At 37.1% G+C, this 16,001-nt stretch overlaps 2 protein-coding genes across 2 annotated transcripts in view; one reads left to right on the top strand and one right to left on the bottom strand.

Moving 5' to 3' along the window:
• LOC106640715 (pikachurin) overlaps positions 1-16,001 on the bottom strand; it is a 131,848-nt gene that overhangs the window by 32,511 nt on the left and 83,336 nt on the right. The window contains exon 5 of the mRNA XM_023390881.2: positions 48-249. Within this exon, the coding sequence (XP_023246649.2) occupies positions 48-249 (202 nt within the window). The remainder of the gene's footprint in view (positions 1-47; positions 250-16,001) is intronic.
• On the top strand, positions 12,936-13,747 carry LOC149374995 (endoribonuclease Arlr-like). Its single transcript, XM_089590909.1, has 2 exons — positions 12,936-13,292; positions 13,374-13,747. The coding sequence occupies exons 1-2, from the start codon at positions 12,969-12,971 to the stop codon at positions 13,629-13,631; spliced, it is 582 nt and encodes a 193-aa protein (XP_089447035.1). The 5' UTR covers positions 12,936-12,968; the 3' UTR covers positions 13,632-13,747.

Raw genomic sequence — 16,001 nt, 5'->3', positions numbered from 1 at the left:
ATACGGAAATGAGAAAGGCAGATACACTATGGTCGTTCTCGTCTTACCTGAACTCGACGTATCCGTGGTGAAGGATCAGGGCCATGAAGTCACCCTGCAGGTCGTCCCTTTCACCGGCGAGCAGCAACACACCGTCCCACGCTTCGGGCCGGAACTCGAGCTCTAGCTGGACATACTTGTAGGCTGCGTGCAACGCTGGAAACGCGAGCCAGCTCAGTCCAGTAAAACGCGGGGATCTCACTTCCGTCTCTGCAACAGACAATTCAAACTCCTGTTTAGTCCCCTTGTTTTTTTTTTTTTTTTTTTCATCACTTTCGAACAACAACGTATTTTATACTCAAATAATTGATATTAGCACCAAGGTTTGGATTTCTTGGTACTTATGGGCTTATATACATCTTCCTTTTTTTAAAAATCGTTGTCGTCCGATGATTCAATATTGAGTAAATAATCGAATGTATGAACTAAAAATGTATTTAATTTGCTAGTCAACTATCAGTGGTGCGTAGTGGTTTTAAAATATCTTCCACGAACATTTCTTATTTTAATCTGTCGCTAATATTATAGCCAAATCCAATAAATAATTAAATTTACCCGAAATTACCATTTTTTTAAATGTTGGATAAGAAGTAAAATTAATTTGTATCTAAAGGAAAATAGGTAATGGGAATAACGTGACAGTAAATTACATCATTGAAAAATGCACTTCCTTATGACATCGATTATGAAGATACGTTTAAAGGTTCGAGTAGTGCACACATAAGCGTACATACGTTGGTTGAATTTTGTGCATGAAAAAGTATATGACCTCTTTTTCTCTCTCTTTCCCTCTCCCTCTTCCTCGACACATGAGAAGTGCGAGAAACTGGAACGACGAGGGATTCCGTGGTGTATCGTGGACACGCGCAGCACACGGGTATCAAAGGAAGAAGCAAGGACTTGCGGCGAACGAGTTTGCTCGTCGTGTAGTTGCAATTGACCACCGCCACATGGGGGGCCTGTACAATATATTCATGTCCACATGGATCGATGAGTTAAAACTGAGGGGAAGAGCAAGAAATTGCCGTCTTTTGAAGAATACCGAGCAATTGTGTTTTCTAAATGTCGGAAAATACACTGGCTTTCGCTAAACGAGACCTCGTGTTTGTACTTTTTTGTGAGAGAGCCGGTCTTTTGTAGTCCAAAGAGAGCTAATTTACATGCTTTTTTTTCTTTTTTTTTTTTTTTTTTTTTTCTTTTGACAATGCTTTTTGTCGAGAAGCTCTTTGATCCAGAGCTTTGACAACATGCTGAAGTAACTGATCCATTATGCAACGCGATATTACGAGAGCCCCACATTTGTGCGGATGAAGGTGCCGGTTTTTTTTTAGCCATTTCGGTTTCTTCTGCTGAAAGCTTTTTTTTGTTTTCTTCATAAAGTCTGGAATATTTTATTTCTCCAGCGAGTTTTTCTCGACATTTCGATTACAAAAATATTTTTTACCGCTCGGTACTCTCCGCCGTAACCAGCGATTCGGCTTATGCAAAGAAAGTCGTACCATTGTTATAACTAGAAAACACAAGTAAAAACTTGAATTGTTACTGTGGGTGCTAGGTTTGATTTTTATCGTGTAAAAAAATTTTTTTTTTGTTTGACTTCACCAATTTCGTTAAAATGAAAAACGTTTGGTACCGTTAGGTCGGTGAGGTGCCGCAGGTCGGACTCCTATTATTCCTCAAAATTGACAGAGAAAAGTTCTTTTCGTTCTGCCCATTAAAAATTAAAAAGCGTTAAATTTGTAAAGAAAGAGAAAGAGAAAAAAAAAGTTGAAAAGTTTGCACTATCCGTGCCCCGCAGAAGTAGACAAATGTTCGCAGGAGTAACGCGCGAAATAAAGTATGCGAAAATTCCTGTTTACCACAAAATCATTCCGTACGGAGTCAGCACCTTGTCCTCGGGCATCATAAATCATCTTCCACTCTGACAATTCGCCTCTACAGCCACATCCTCTTCCAGGATTCTTTTGTGCGCTCGCAATTCCGCGTCCTATAGGAAAGAAGGCCATTCCAAATGGACGCAGAAAACGGGGGATGGAAATAAAGGGGCTCCTCGAGTAGTCGGAAAGGCCCACGCAAAAAAGGGGCAAGACGAGCATGAAACGAGCGGGAAGGACGATTGAAAGGTAAAAAAATATCGTCCCCCCGGCGAGCCTAGTGGAGGATGAAGGAATACATCGCACGATGTATGTACAGACGAAGGGGCGCGCGTCCTTGGTTGCAGGTCCCTTAATAACGAAGCGGAATCAGAAGGAAGGGTCCCTGGGGTTGGAGGCTGCGTATCAATCACTCGGAAAGAAGGATCAGCTTGGCAAGTGGGTGCGTATACGCAGACTCTCTCTTCCGCTCTGGCGGTGTATAAATCAAGGAGGAGAGAAGAGATTCGGGAATGAAAAAAAAAGTCTTCAGACTGACTGAATGTCGTGCGGATACGCTGGTGCGCGTCTCAGAGAAATTGAAACGCAATGGGACGTGTATTGGGAGATGTATGAGGGGTTTTTTTACGAGGAGGTGAATGGGCGTGCGGCGAAGGAGCTCGAGCTGCCGTCCACCTACTTCCACTTTTTGCCGGTCCTTTTTCACGCGGATACACAGCAGATTTTGCTCGATGCTGCGATTATGCAAATTGATGATAGATTTGGCCTTTTGTCATCGATTTCTTGTTTTCTTCGGCTATGCGCTGCCGCGTTTGAATCATTGCAATCGAGTCCCGGCATCCGGATGATTGTATTTTATTGCGAAAGGGGCAAATATGGCTTTTTTTTCTTTTGTTGGCGATTCGTTTGCCGTAAATCCAGCGAGTTTTTAACAGAATTCAAATGAGAATCGATAATACTTTATCGTTTGTGCGTCGAGAGATTAATTTTAACAGTAAACGGAAGCATGAAACAATGCTTTTTTTATTTATTACTCAAATACATCAGCCAAAATAAAATGTGTTTAAAAAAAGACAAGTTTTTATAAATAAATGTTAAAGTTTTTGTTTTTGTTTTGTTGTTTTTTTTTTCACTTTTTTAAACACACTCAATAAATTAAAATTATTTTACTTTGATTCAACTTCAAAAAGCAACTTATTTTCTTAAGACAACCAAGGAAGTCGAGATGAATGAATTCGTTTTTAATTTAATTATTTGTCACTCATTGTTTGCCATTTTTGCGTTTCACATTGCTGATAATCATCCTCTGGAAAACTCCGATGCACATAATTAACCCAAAAGAGCTGGCTTTTAACGTCCCGAAAATGCTAAAATTTATATGAAGCCAGGGCTGAAGTGCCCTGGAGTAAATTACGTGGCCGGTAAAAAATAAGAAATAGTTGAGCAAAAAAAAAAAAGAGCAGTGTTGTACGAAGCGGGTGGAATGAGACGGGGGGAGCAATCTCGGGGCGCAAAGTGCTTCATTTCGAGCTTTCTGCTGTCGAAGTGGCTTTGTATAATCCACGAGGGGCAGGGAACTGGTGTTGTAGAGGATGTATAGGATCGATTGCGAGCCGAGCGGGGGCTTCTGAGTTATCGCACGTCCCAATTGGCCGGAGTTAAAACGGAAGTGTTGCCAAAATACAAGGCTCCAGAGAGGAGCAGGCCTCGTTCGGGATTTCACGAATATAGCAACCCCGAGTGCCCTTCCATATAGCCTGTACAGACCTGGCGGTTCTCGTGGCAGATTGAAAACGTCGGAAGGGGAAGATTGGCTTGATGCGAAAGTCTTGTAATTGAGTAGCTTTAAAATGGTTTCGCTTATCATTTATGCGCTGCTATAATATTTTTTTATTTATTTATTTTTTTTTTTTTTCAAAGGCACAAAATATATGCTACGATTATTCATAACAAGCTTACAACACGTGTTTACCATTATATTTCATACTTTTGGAAAAGAATCAAAGTTTTTTCTATACAATTGGAAAGTACACCAGTTATTACATGGATAAGTACCTACCATCGAAAAAGATTCATTAGTACGTAAAACCATAAGCTCATATTTTACCACGATTGCTCAAAATGTCAAATGACAGCTTCCACGAAAATTTATCATACCAACATAGATTCCAGGAACGAAGTTATCATCCAAACAGTGTGTATGTACCCTATCACAGGCAAGGAAAAATTAAAAGCGCGCATCGATCGATCCATCGTTTATTCCTGGGACGTGCGCTTGATCGATGGGTCCAAGAAAAACAAGAATTTACTCTCACCCATTTACGAAATTTCTACGGCAGCCTGGGCTCTTTTATGTTAGAAAAAGCTCTCCCGGGCAACATTACCCAAATCACCGCCCGAAATTCCCTCCATCCGTGTCCCCCCGCGTTCTGTATTCGCGCCGTTGCTCACGACTCGGCCATTTATCCTCGACTTAATTCAGCCGTGCTGGTGGTCGCTCGTACAGCAGCACATTTCGCAAAGAGCCTTGGCGCGGCAACTGGCGTGCATTATCGGCTAACCGAGGGAACAACTCGCCGCTTCTCGCGTGCAATAATAGAAATCACACATACAGCCCGATACAATTAATCAACGCTCGACTCTCCGCCGTGTATAGTTTATTAAACACATACATACAGCGTTAGTCGATCATTTGGACACTATGGTGGTACCAACTATACGTACACGATCGGTACGAGGAAGCCACACATGCTTACGTATACGTGTATAGGTAGGTACGTAAGTGATGCCCACATGCGTGCAGTATACCGGGTGCAGGCAGTAGTTCTAATCCGATACACGTCAGACGGGATACGGGCGCGTTTGACGCTCGGTGCACGCCTGATCCGCTTACACATACATATATACGTGCGGTGTGCCCCCCCCCTCTCTCGTCCTCTGTGCTCGACAGCAGCGAAAGACCGGTGGATTCAACCCCCCCTGGCTCGAAAGTACGAGGCCGGCTGCGCTAGTCTCTCGCTTTTGAGTTTCTGGTCGATCGATGAAAGAATTTTCATATTAGATGGAGGAGCTTCACCCGAGAGAAGATTGCACTTTTCGCATCGACGCTGGGTACTCGGTGGTATTTTTGCTTTTTTTAGGGGATTTACAGGCTTTAGACGGATTGGCTGGTAGCATGCCACTGACGTAAAGTCGACGTATGGAACGTTGTCTCGTCTACGAGTAACGTTACATTGTATTTATTTCCCATACAATGTGGTGAATCATAAGTTCGTGTTTTTGCTGCGTGAAAATCAGAAGGGAATAAACGTGGCCATTGCAAATGATGAATGATTAAAAAAAGTAGTTATAGGTATGTATCTTTGTCAAACATTTATCGTTTTGATTGTACACGAAAAATTTATTCAACTTAGCTTCTTGCGGCGAGCCATCAGCGTGTCTCGACCCTCGGGAAGGGGATAACAATGCAGTGTTCATGTAGCGCACTAATAACGAGGGTATAAGCGATCGTGGCGAGCCACCCAAACAACCACAACGATTCCTCTACGCGCAGGGGGTTCGGTCGATCCTATAAATAAACGCGCGTTCCCCGGTCCCTCTCTGGCGTCCGCCTTCGTAAATTTGTGTACTACCGTTCTACTACAAACTCAGCGCGAAAGCCCAACCCCTTTCACGTGCGGCATAACAGTGGTAATGGTAGCAGCATTTCTCACTCGCGTAGTTCGCGTATGGCTTAGTGGTAATAAAAATGAGACTCTCCCTCGTTTCGAAAGGCGATTAAAACGCGCTCGAATAAGGGCTCCCGGCAAAAAGGTACGATTTACTTCGATATGTGGCTGGTGTTCCGTGGCACACCTTCAGTCGTTAAATTTGCCAAAGTAGCTTTTCTCTCGTATATTTTTTTTTCTACCTAAACTCTAGTTTCGTGTAGCAATGTTTTTGAGACCATACCTCGTTACATGTAAATACTTTGTTGGAATTTCCAAAGTTTTTAATAGTCGAGCTCGCCCATACCATGTGGCTTCCAATATTTATTGGTTTTTTTTTTTTTTTTTCACAAAATTCGCATACGTATGTTACTGCCGCGTGTATGGCATATCTCATCGGACAAATCAATTCAATTAAAAATTCCGACGAACATTCCGAGCGCAATACATTGTCAACGAAACCGAAAACTCATCCCAACAATTTAGCCGCTACTATTCCACGTGCTGTGCATCAAGCACATAGTGGCTCTTCATAAATATTTTTAAAGCTCTGAAAGAAAAAAAACTTACGTCCCGGGTAAAAATTTTAAGATTGGCCAAACTTTCGCGAAAGTTATGTTTGGCCAAACTTAAAATTTTTACAAGGGATGATACGTTGTACGTAACCGTATCAGCGGTACAAATGTAAAGGCGTACCCGCGACGCCTTAATTCTCCATGTATATCCATGCATGTTAGTAGCAGGACGTGGTTATAATAATCACGTCAGTCGGTTGGACGAGCGCATAATTCGCTCATGTGTTGTACATTCGGAGATATGAGAATAACACGCCTCTGGGACATGCGTAATCCGTAACATAGGACGTTCAACTAGCCAATCAACAGGGACAAAAGGCCTGCGTGTATTTTGTACCCTGATGTTCCGCAGTAGGTAAATAGGGGTTTGAATGTGCGATTTTCGTGTCCAAATTTGGATTTGGCTTATTTTTTTTTCGTAGCAGAATGTTTTCGTAGCAGAATTAGATAGTTTTGTTAGTGTATATGTCATAATAGTTGTTGATGTCATTTGAAGTCTGAGTTGGCAATCATCCATTTTTAACATTCGCAATGAGTTTCTTTGTTTACGTTTATATAATTGATTGTAGAGAGCACAACTTTTTTCAAGCCTGTTGCTTTTCTTATGACGAATCATTCATCACCCTTGATACTCTGCTACAATTAGTGGTAGTCGGGAAAGCTTTGTAATGCATGAATATGACACAGCCTGTCGGATATGTTTGAAATTTTGATATAATGTTTATTTAGTATGAAAATAGTAAGGTTACAACTCATTATTAGTATAAAACACGAAAGATAAAAAAACTTTTAATGAAAAACGTAAAACTCAAATCGCACAAGTTTTGTTTTTACTAGAAACACAAAAAATGAATACTAAATTATTGAAATAAAGTGGAAGAGAAATATCGTCACGTTCTACATCTCATCAGAGTGCAAATGGAGTTATAAGTCTCGCGTTTGCTGAAACCATCTGTTCCCAGTCTCTCGTGTACTTAATTGCAAGCAGATGCTCGACCACGATGTGATGCTGAATTTGTACTACTACTATAACACCAACAGCAAGGGTAGCAGTACATACAAGTAACGTATAGCATCGTCGTCATCGAGACAATGGAGGGGTGAACGAGAGAGACATTATAGGGAAACTAGGTACGTGTCGAGCACAACCTGCGGCGTACTCGTCGTTGTACAGTAAAGGAGCAGTACGCTACATATACCATACGAGGTAGAGGGAGAATTAACACTCTTAATCGATGAATATCCGCTGTGAGGTGGTAAATTGTGTTTGCAAGCCCTAAGAGATTCGGTGAGCGAAAATAAGAGAAATAGTGAACGAGATAAAGGAAAAGAGAAAATAGTGAAACAAAGGGAGGGAAATGGAAAAAGTCCCGAGTGTGGTGTGCTGATGGTATTGCTAATGGTGCGTGGAAGGGACACCCGATAGCGGTACTTTAAAGTGGATATTGTCCCGTGCCCACTACACAGAATAATTGAGCTTGATTTCAATAGAAGGCCATTGCTACTTAAGATAATTTTGTTATTAAATTAGTTCCCTTGGTAAAAAATGGTTGCAACCATCCTACGAAGCAAAGAAAACACCTTTATTGCAAGCCACAAATCTACTAGCATAATCTGCTCTTTATTATACGACAAGATTATGGATATTGTAAAGACACGAACGATCGATACATTTATGAAATACACAGATTCAACTCTGATTTTTCTCAGGTGACGCGAATACAAGACATTGTTGTTTCGCAAAGAGTAATGGTATAAAACAAGAAAATTCTTTATATTGTGTATGGGTACTCACGTATATATAATACGTAGTACAAACTCATTGGTACAACAATGAACACAGAGATGTACAGCAAGGGGTTTTCACTTCTTTCGCCGGGGGGGTTATTACTACTATACCTACGTTTCTCCGCTACCGAATGTACATAAACCTCCGCCTCTATCGCTTTTCCACGCTTGTATTTCCCTCCCCCTTGGCATCCCCATATGTATATATCCTCTCGTTCGCGTCCGCTGTGCACGTGCTCGGTTTCAGCCCCCCAAGCATTAACCGATCCGCTTCTTTCTCCACTCCTCCAACATTGGTCGTTTTTTTCCTCTCTTGTACGTATATATTAAACACGTTGTACTCTTTTCAATCGGGGTTACTGTGTGTATAATATACCTACTTGTAAAGCCATAACTCGCTCGCCAGCATATTAATAATCGCTCGGCAAATTAATACTGCACATGTGCTTCTTTCCACATTTTATCTATATCAGTACACGACTCGCTCGGGATTTCTTTTTTCCCCCGCTATTTATATACACCCCTTTTACCGGGCTTTGTTTTGTTTAAGTGATTTTTTTTTTTCAGCCAATGTGCACTCGAGCGAATATCTTGTTAACGCGGTAGTTATACTGCTGTTGCTCTGAGCAATGCAAAAGAGCAGGGAAAAATTCTTCATCCAGCAGAAATCCACGCGTCTGAAAGATATACCTACATTACAAACTAGACGTTTCGGGACACTTAACCCGCGCGCACGACTTTGCAAATAGGCCGTAAGTATTAATATCGCGATATTTTTCATTTTCCGTTGCCTCGTATTTATTTTACCCCATTAATCTCGCCCTTTATCTCTCGTTCTCGCTTGAGGGGAGTTTGGCCTCTTGCGCGCCTGTTGTATACACGCAGAGGGAAGCCCGTGCCGTGCCATACAATCTTGCTCTTCCCTGCGCTCTCTTCTCTTCCCGCCCGCCCTCTATCTCTTTCGTTTAACGCTCCGTGAATTTACGGCACTGCTGTACCTGGTACTTGGCCGGACTGCGACAATACTATATACTACGGCTCTTTCAGGAATTACTCTCGCGAGGCTCGTACCTTGACTCTTCTCTTATTTTTCCAACCCGGCTTGCAGCAGCTCTACTTTAGACTTTGACCCCGGTGATGCTTTATCCGTAGAGCTTGCAAACTGATGAAACATTATTGACAACTCTGCACTTTTTTTCATAAAAAACTTGATTTGTCGTTTAATTTTTCTATATTTTTTCGTTACAGGTAGGCTTGCGTTTGGAAAAGCGTACTTTTTTTTTTCAATTTCAATGAGTGCAGGGTAGGTAAACTGAAGTTTTATGAAACAAGTGTGATTTTTAGCCATTGAGTGATACAAAGTTAACCAAAAATGAATGACCCCTGTTTGTTGAGCCAAGCATTCGCGATGGTGAATTCGTAATTGAGCTCCAGAGTGTTCCAAAGCCGAGTGCTGAATAAAACAAAGTGACGTCACGAGAGAGCATGCCCGGCCATTTGGCGTATTTTACTGCTGCGAGGGCTCGTTCGCTAAAAATATACATATATACGCGCATCGTATTTCGAGAGTCGGTACGCTCCATTTCTATTTTGACTCTCGCTGACTATTCCTGTTCAAATATAATGCACGTACGAGAGTAATAAAGCATGTCTGAAAAACTAGACTGCCTACGCCACGAGCAGCCGACCTCTTTTACACGCGTTTCCCTTTTTGCTCTGTAGCCAGTATATATTATAATCCTCCTTCGCTCCCCCTCCCCTTTTTTTTAGCTGCATGAACAAATTTTAAATATTTAATCGACAATCCACTGTGTTATTCCATCTTTGTGTTTTGTAAATTATGAATTTATATTTAGATTTTTGGCTAATAATGATGAAGAGCTTACTATTTGAACGATAGTATTAGGAATAATTATAATTTTTGATGATAATTTTTTTTGAGCTTTGCAAGATATTAATTAATGAAGGTAAATTATTATCAATTTAAGAGAATCCATCATCGTTGTTCATTGTGCGACTATTACATTTATTGAAAAAATATTTATGGCATAATATGTGGCTGGTGTGAAAATTTCAAGTTATGCGCGTAGCTAACTTTGTGTTTACGTAGTCAAAGTTGTAGACGAGGTAAAATAATTTACATCTGTACTAAAATTTGCTTTAAATGGTTGTTTTTAAAAGATTTACTGCTGTTTTTGGGTTTTTAGATAATCATTAAAACTCCTTAAGTTAAGAATAAAAACATTTTTGTTCAAGTTTCTAACAGTTACAAAAGAAATGAAAATGATAAAGATCTATTATCGATTAAGGACTGAAACAGTCTGAGGTGATAAAGATGATGTATTTTTAATTGACTAACCTAGATTCTTTGAACTTTTTTACTTCTGTACTAATGATATACATATATTTTTTTGAAAGCCTCATTAGAAAAATTTACTGTTGCGACACATTCCAAAAACTTACATTATCTGGATGGAAATATGCAGGCAGTACATTATACAACACAATGAAAAAGGTATAACGAATGATTCCACCACAAGCAGTAACAAAAAAGTCAAAAATCCAGATTTTGATGAAAAAGTTTAATTTCTCAGGGTATAGCTGAAAATGATTTCTTACTACAAAGCTGAATCTACTTTTTGTTTAATTACAGAATCAAATTGTCACCTTCCATCGAAAATACCATATTGGAACTTTTTTATTACAATTTATTACAAAACGACGAAAAATCAAAAAAGTAATGCCCTGGTAAAAGAGTACATGATTGGTCGGTTTGGTTCAACAACAGTTACAAAAATGTCTATCCATGCATTTGTGTTGATCCTTCCTTCTGTAAAATGTGTTTTACGTTTTATAAGTACATTAACGCATTACGTGTTAATAATCGACTTTTTTTCAATACCAAACAAAATTTTCAAAAATTACTAACAATAAAAACGATACATTTTTAAACACATGATAAGTAAGTCGATGAAAAAATAAAGCCTTGGAACAGGAGCACATAATTGGTTGGCCTAACTTGAGCTCACTTGCTACTGTGTACTTGTGGTGGGGCTAGTTCTTGATTTTCTTTGGTAAACTTCAACCAATTATTTCGTTCAATTTGCTGGACGGTCGTTAATTTGAAAGATAACTACAAATTCGTAAAAGCCACCTTTTGTTCACTGCAAGTGTATATATAAGGTGAACGTGGATTGAGTTTTCAGTACAAGTCACACCACCGGAGCAATAGTAACTGTAAAGAGTTTAAGACTACGAGGGAAAGATGAAAATCTTCAGCTTATTGATTCCTCTACTGTCGATGTATCAAGTCATTGGTAAGTATTTTTTAGTTTACCGTTTAAGATCATCTAGTTATTGTTGTAACACTAATTAATTTATTTGAATTTAATGATTTGAATTTTAAATAAATAAATTTACTAAACAATAGTTATCAAAGTTCCAGTTTTCAGAGTGAATTATGTTGTTTAGAGAGAAACTTTAAATAAAACTTGTACGTAACAATTTTTTACTTGAATCGAAATTTTTATCAACAAAATCCATGGTATAACACCGCAAGTTTTTTTACATAGCATATATTTCGGTTTGATAGGCGTAGTTATTTTTAGATTACTCACACTATCTGTTTATTATGCATTTAACTAATGCTTTGTACTATTTCTTGTCATATTAAATAGTATAAATTTATAGATTTCTCTTAATGTTGAGCTATTGATGTATACCAAGGTTTGTAATACTCATGGTGTGAAACGTTTCTGTTGTAGATAGTTTTATCCTTCAGGATAGGTCTAGATCTTCTGGACCCATGGTTCCGCTTATGCGATGGAGCCACCCAACCAGCATAACTCAAACAGGTTTCGAACAATTTTTTTTTTTTTTATTTATAATTTTTTTATAATCTAAGTGTTATACAGTGTAATGTAAGCACATAACTAAAAAGTATTATTTTATGTGATCTTTTATATTGATCATTCATTCCTCGAATAATTAAGTTCAAGCAAATAACGTATAATGTTAAAGAACATACTAAATTACATGCAAAGTTATGTTTATTATGGCAATAATTTGTTTAAGGCCACGCAGAAACTTCTCTAATTACTGATTCTGTAGAAATTATAAATAATTTAAATTGTAAATGTAGACTGCTAAAAATGTGTCATTATAATGAGTAAATAGAAACTCACTTTTATATATGGGACTAAACACAAAAAGAGTTAGCTCATTCTTGTTATAAGTAATATATAAATAAATAAACAAATAAACAAATTAATGGATTGCTTATATAATAAGCTAACAAATACTACATTCTGAATTTTATTTACGAGTAAACGGATAAAGATAAAGATGTTTTTGTATACATTTATAAATAAACAGTAATTTATGATAAGATGTTATTACTCAAATTGAAGTTTATATCAAATAATTACTCTGATAAAAATATCTCCATAACTTCCCTCTTATTCGTAGAAATGTCATTATAAATGAAAAAAAATTTTAAATATCTAAAAATTAGTTTTTTAACTGATAAGCGTAAGATGTAAATTTTTTTGCAAAAGGGGAGATTAATTTTTTTATTTTATTTTAAACGAGGAATACATGATATTATTACTTTGAAAACAGTTGAATACAAAAACTCTACGAAAAGCGCTTCAGAAACACCATTAACAAAATCGAAGCATCTTAAAATTACTGACTACGAGTTGAATGATGTTTTTCACAAACTCTTCAAATATGATTACAAACCGCTTCAAAATTACAAGATCAACTTGTACAAAAAGTCAGATGAGTTGTAAGTTTAGCATTTATTAATATGATCAGCAAATTAATAAAAAGTAACTGTTCTTGTTTCATTTAGTTATGTTACCTGTTGCAGATTTTTCACTGTTAATCCAGAAATCTTTGAAGTCCCAAGAAACAAGTACTTTTGTTCAATCTACGAAGACTACGGTCCACTAAAACCAAAAGAAGTTCTTAAGATTACTGAGATGATCGTGAAAAACCAGAACTTGCTATTGGACACGTTTTTTGACAACACCACAGCGGTACTGTCTACCGCAATGGATTTTCTAGCCAGCAAGGGCTTCCTAAAAAATGATATCAATGAGTACAAAAAGTGTTTGCACAATCTGTGGTACGGACCGGTCTTGCAACCTGATTACTACGCAATAGCTGAATCTGAAGCCGACGGTACATTTATCACCGACGTACCAAAGGGTCCTTACAACTGGATCTGTGCAGCAAAAATGGAAAAACAGGGAAGATTAAAGGTTCCCCTAAAAAAATGGAACACCATTTTCAAGACAGTCTACGTAAGACATATTTTTTTTTTTTTTAATTTAATTAAATTTTTGAATAATATCGAGACTAAAAAAAATCAAATTGTTTTGTAGGGAGAAAAAATGACGCTCGTAAGCTTTGACTACATGACATTGGATGGGCTCTACGCCACACCTCAATATATTTTGGTTGGTACATCACCTGAGTTAGACTTGGCCTTGTATACGATCTGCTTCTACGCGAGACCTAACGCTGACTGCTCAGTCTATTTCGAAAATGTTAAATTTACTGTTCATGTAACCGTTAATGAATACTTAGGAAGAAACTTCATTGACGGCATCGACTTAAGAGCTATTGATGACAATGAATAACAACAAGGGTATCGGCCGTTTATAATAGACATTTTTTTTCACACAGATAATAGACATTTTATTGCAAAAATTTCTTAGAGGACTAAAAATAAATGGAAAAAAGGAACTTTTTAAAGATCGACAATATTTTTAGCCAATAATATTTATGAACGTTGTAATCAAATAGATGTCATGAATCGAAAGAAAATATGACCATTGAAAGGCCAGAGTGTTCGAGGACTCTGAAATGTTTCTTTTTTAGTGAAAAGTAAGTTATTATCTCAGGGTACAGGTATCACCAAGTGTAGGGGAAATATTCTCATGAAAAAAAAAAAAAGTTAAAAAAATGGAGAAAAGGCCGGTTGCATCCTTCTGCGTAATCTACAGTTAAAAGTCTCGGGTACGTCAAAAAACCTGCAACATTAAGCTTCCAAGCCAAAGTGCTTGTCGCGTGAGCCAATTTTCGTCCAAACAGGGTACATCCAGGTGTACAGTTTGATTTTGTAAACGTAGGCTTGGATTACAGCGCACTTATCCAAGTAATGTATTCTGACTTGAAACTTATGCCCACAATAAATGATACTGTTGTCTACAAGAAAAAAATTTTTAATATTCAGATTCTTGATATGTGTTCCAACGCAGGTTAGGCTATTTCGTATCAAAATTAATTTCAATTCCTGTTCTGTGCTTTAAACTACAAAAAAAGTATAATGTGTTGTACATTTTCTCGATACTTTTAGTATTAAGATGTTTCTGTTAAGGGTTTGTGTGAGTCAAGTTCTTTTTGTCAAAAGATCGCCACATTTAACTTATTTGGAAAGTTTCTCGAGCATAAAGAATAAATAAATTGATGTATTACAATTAGTTATTATCCAAACATAACCTGTATGCGATGTTAAATAGATTTTGACAAGAATAAATAACATGTAATAACATAATAATATTCTCAAATGTATTGATAACGACTTCACAATCGTACTATACAATGCAACTTAACTTGGTTTTTTTGATAATGTAATAAATAAATTATTTTCTTGAATTGCGTACCATATAAAAGTAAACGACATTTCAAAAAATCATCGTTAAATTTGTAAGAAAGAATATAGAAAATGTAGTCATTAACAATTGGTTTTTAGAGATTATTTCAGAGAAAGTGTTCTTGTGCTTGATAAGATAATTTTTGAAAAAAATATGAGGTAGTGAGAGATTGTCGTTTAGAGATATCTCAAGATTTAGTTAATGTGGTTTTAATGTGCTGGCCTAGATTTTTTAAATTCATCTACTGTAACACTACTGATCCAAAACTTATTTTAAGATTTGCTTCTTGAACAGTTGTACAGCGAACCCCTTTGACATAAATGTCAAGTGTAAGGGGTGGGTGAGTAGAACATATTAATGTCATACAATTTAAAAGTATATCACAATTGGCAATAGAGATTTGTAATAAAATCTTTACTTGCCATTAAGACTATTATGGACCCCAAAAATTTTTTTTATAGTTTTTATGTATCGAACGAAACAGAAAAAAATAATTTCTTATGTCCTGTACAAGATAATAACTGAAAATTTCAAGTATTTAAATTAATAAAAAAAATAATAATCTGCCAATATTAATAACGAATCAAGTATAACTTTTACAAATGATAAACTTAGTTTCAAAACGATATAAAAATGCACACTCTCAAATTTTAATTTTTATCACGTTTATGTGGCTTAAAAAAAAAAAAAAAATTATTTTCTACGTCTAAAGTCAACAGATATAAGCTTCTTTAAAAATTTTTTTTGAAATTTTAATTTGTTGTCCAAGAATATGGGTACATTAGTTCCCCCGTAAAGTGGCGTTACGTATTACGATGTCATGCATGTATTAGGGGATTATACTACCGATATAAATCGACTTTTTTTAACGTAGAGACGAATTTTCATCTTCCTTAGCGGTTAGTCGACTTGGTATTTTTTCAATACCAAAAAACAGTTACAAAAATTTCTAACAATAAAAATAAATGGTCCTTAAATACATGAAAAAATAAAGACTTGGAACAAGAGTTTATGATTGGCTGGCCTAACTTGCACTGTGTACTTATCTCGGTACTCATAGTGGGGCTAGTACTTGATTTTTATTGGTAAGTTTCAATCAATGATTCAATTCAATTTGTTTTTCGGTAGTTTGAAAGATAACTACAAATTCGTCAAAGTCACCTTTTGTTCATTGCAAGTGTATACATAGGGTAGACGTGCATTGAGTCTTCAGTACCAGTTAGACTACCAGATTAGCAGTAACAGCAAGTACTTCAAGACAACGAGAGAAAGATGAAAATCTTTAGCTTTTGGATTTCTTTACTGTCGTTATACCAAGTTGTCGGTAAGTATTTTTGATAAAAAATGTAAGTT

The sequence above is a fragment of the Copidosoma floridanum genome, unplaced genomic scaffold, assembly GCF_036245765.1.
Source record: "Copidosoma floridanum isolate Cflo_tuat_1 unplaced genomic scaffold, Cflo_Japanese_pri ptg000013l, whole genome shotgun sequence".
NCBI classification, from domain to species: Eukaryota; Metazoa; Arthropoda; class Insecta; order Hymenoptera; family Encyrtidae; genus Copidosoma; species Copidosoma floridanum.
Note: the sequence above shows the minus strand (reverse complement) of the source record. Positions and strands in the feature narration are given on the sequence as shown.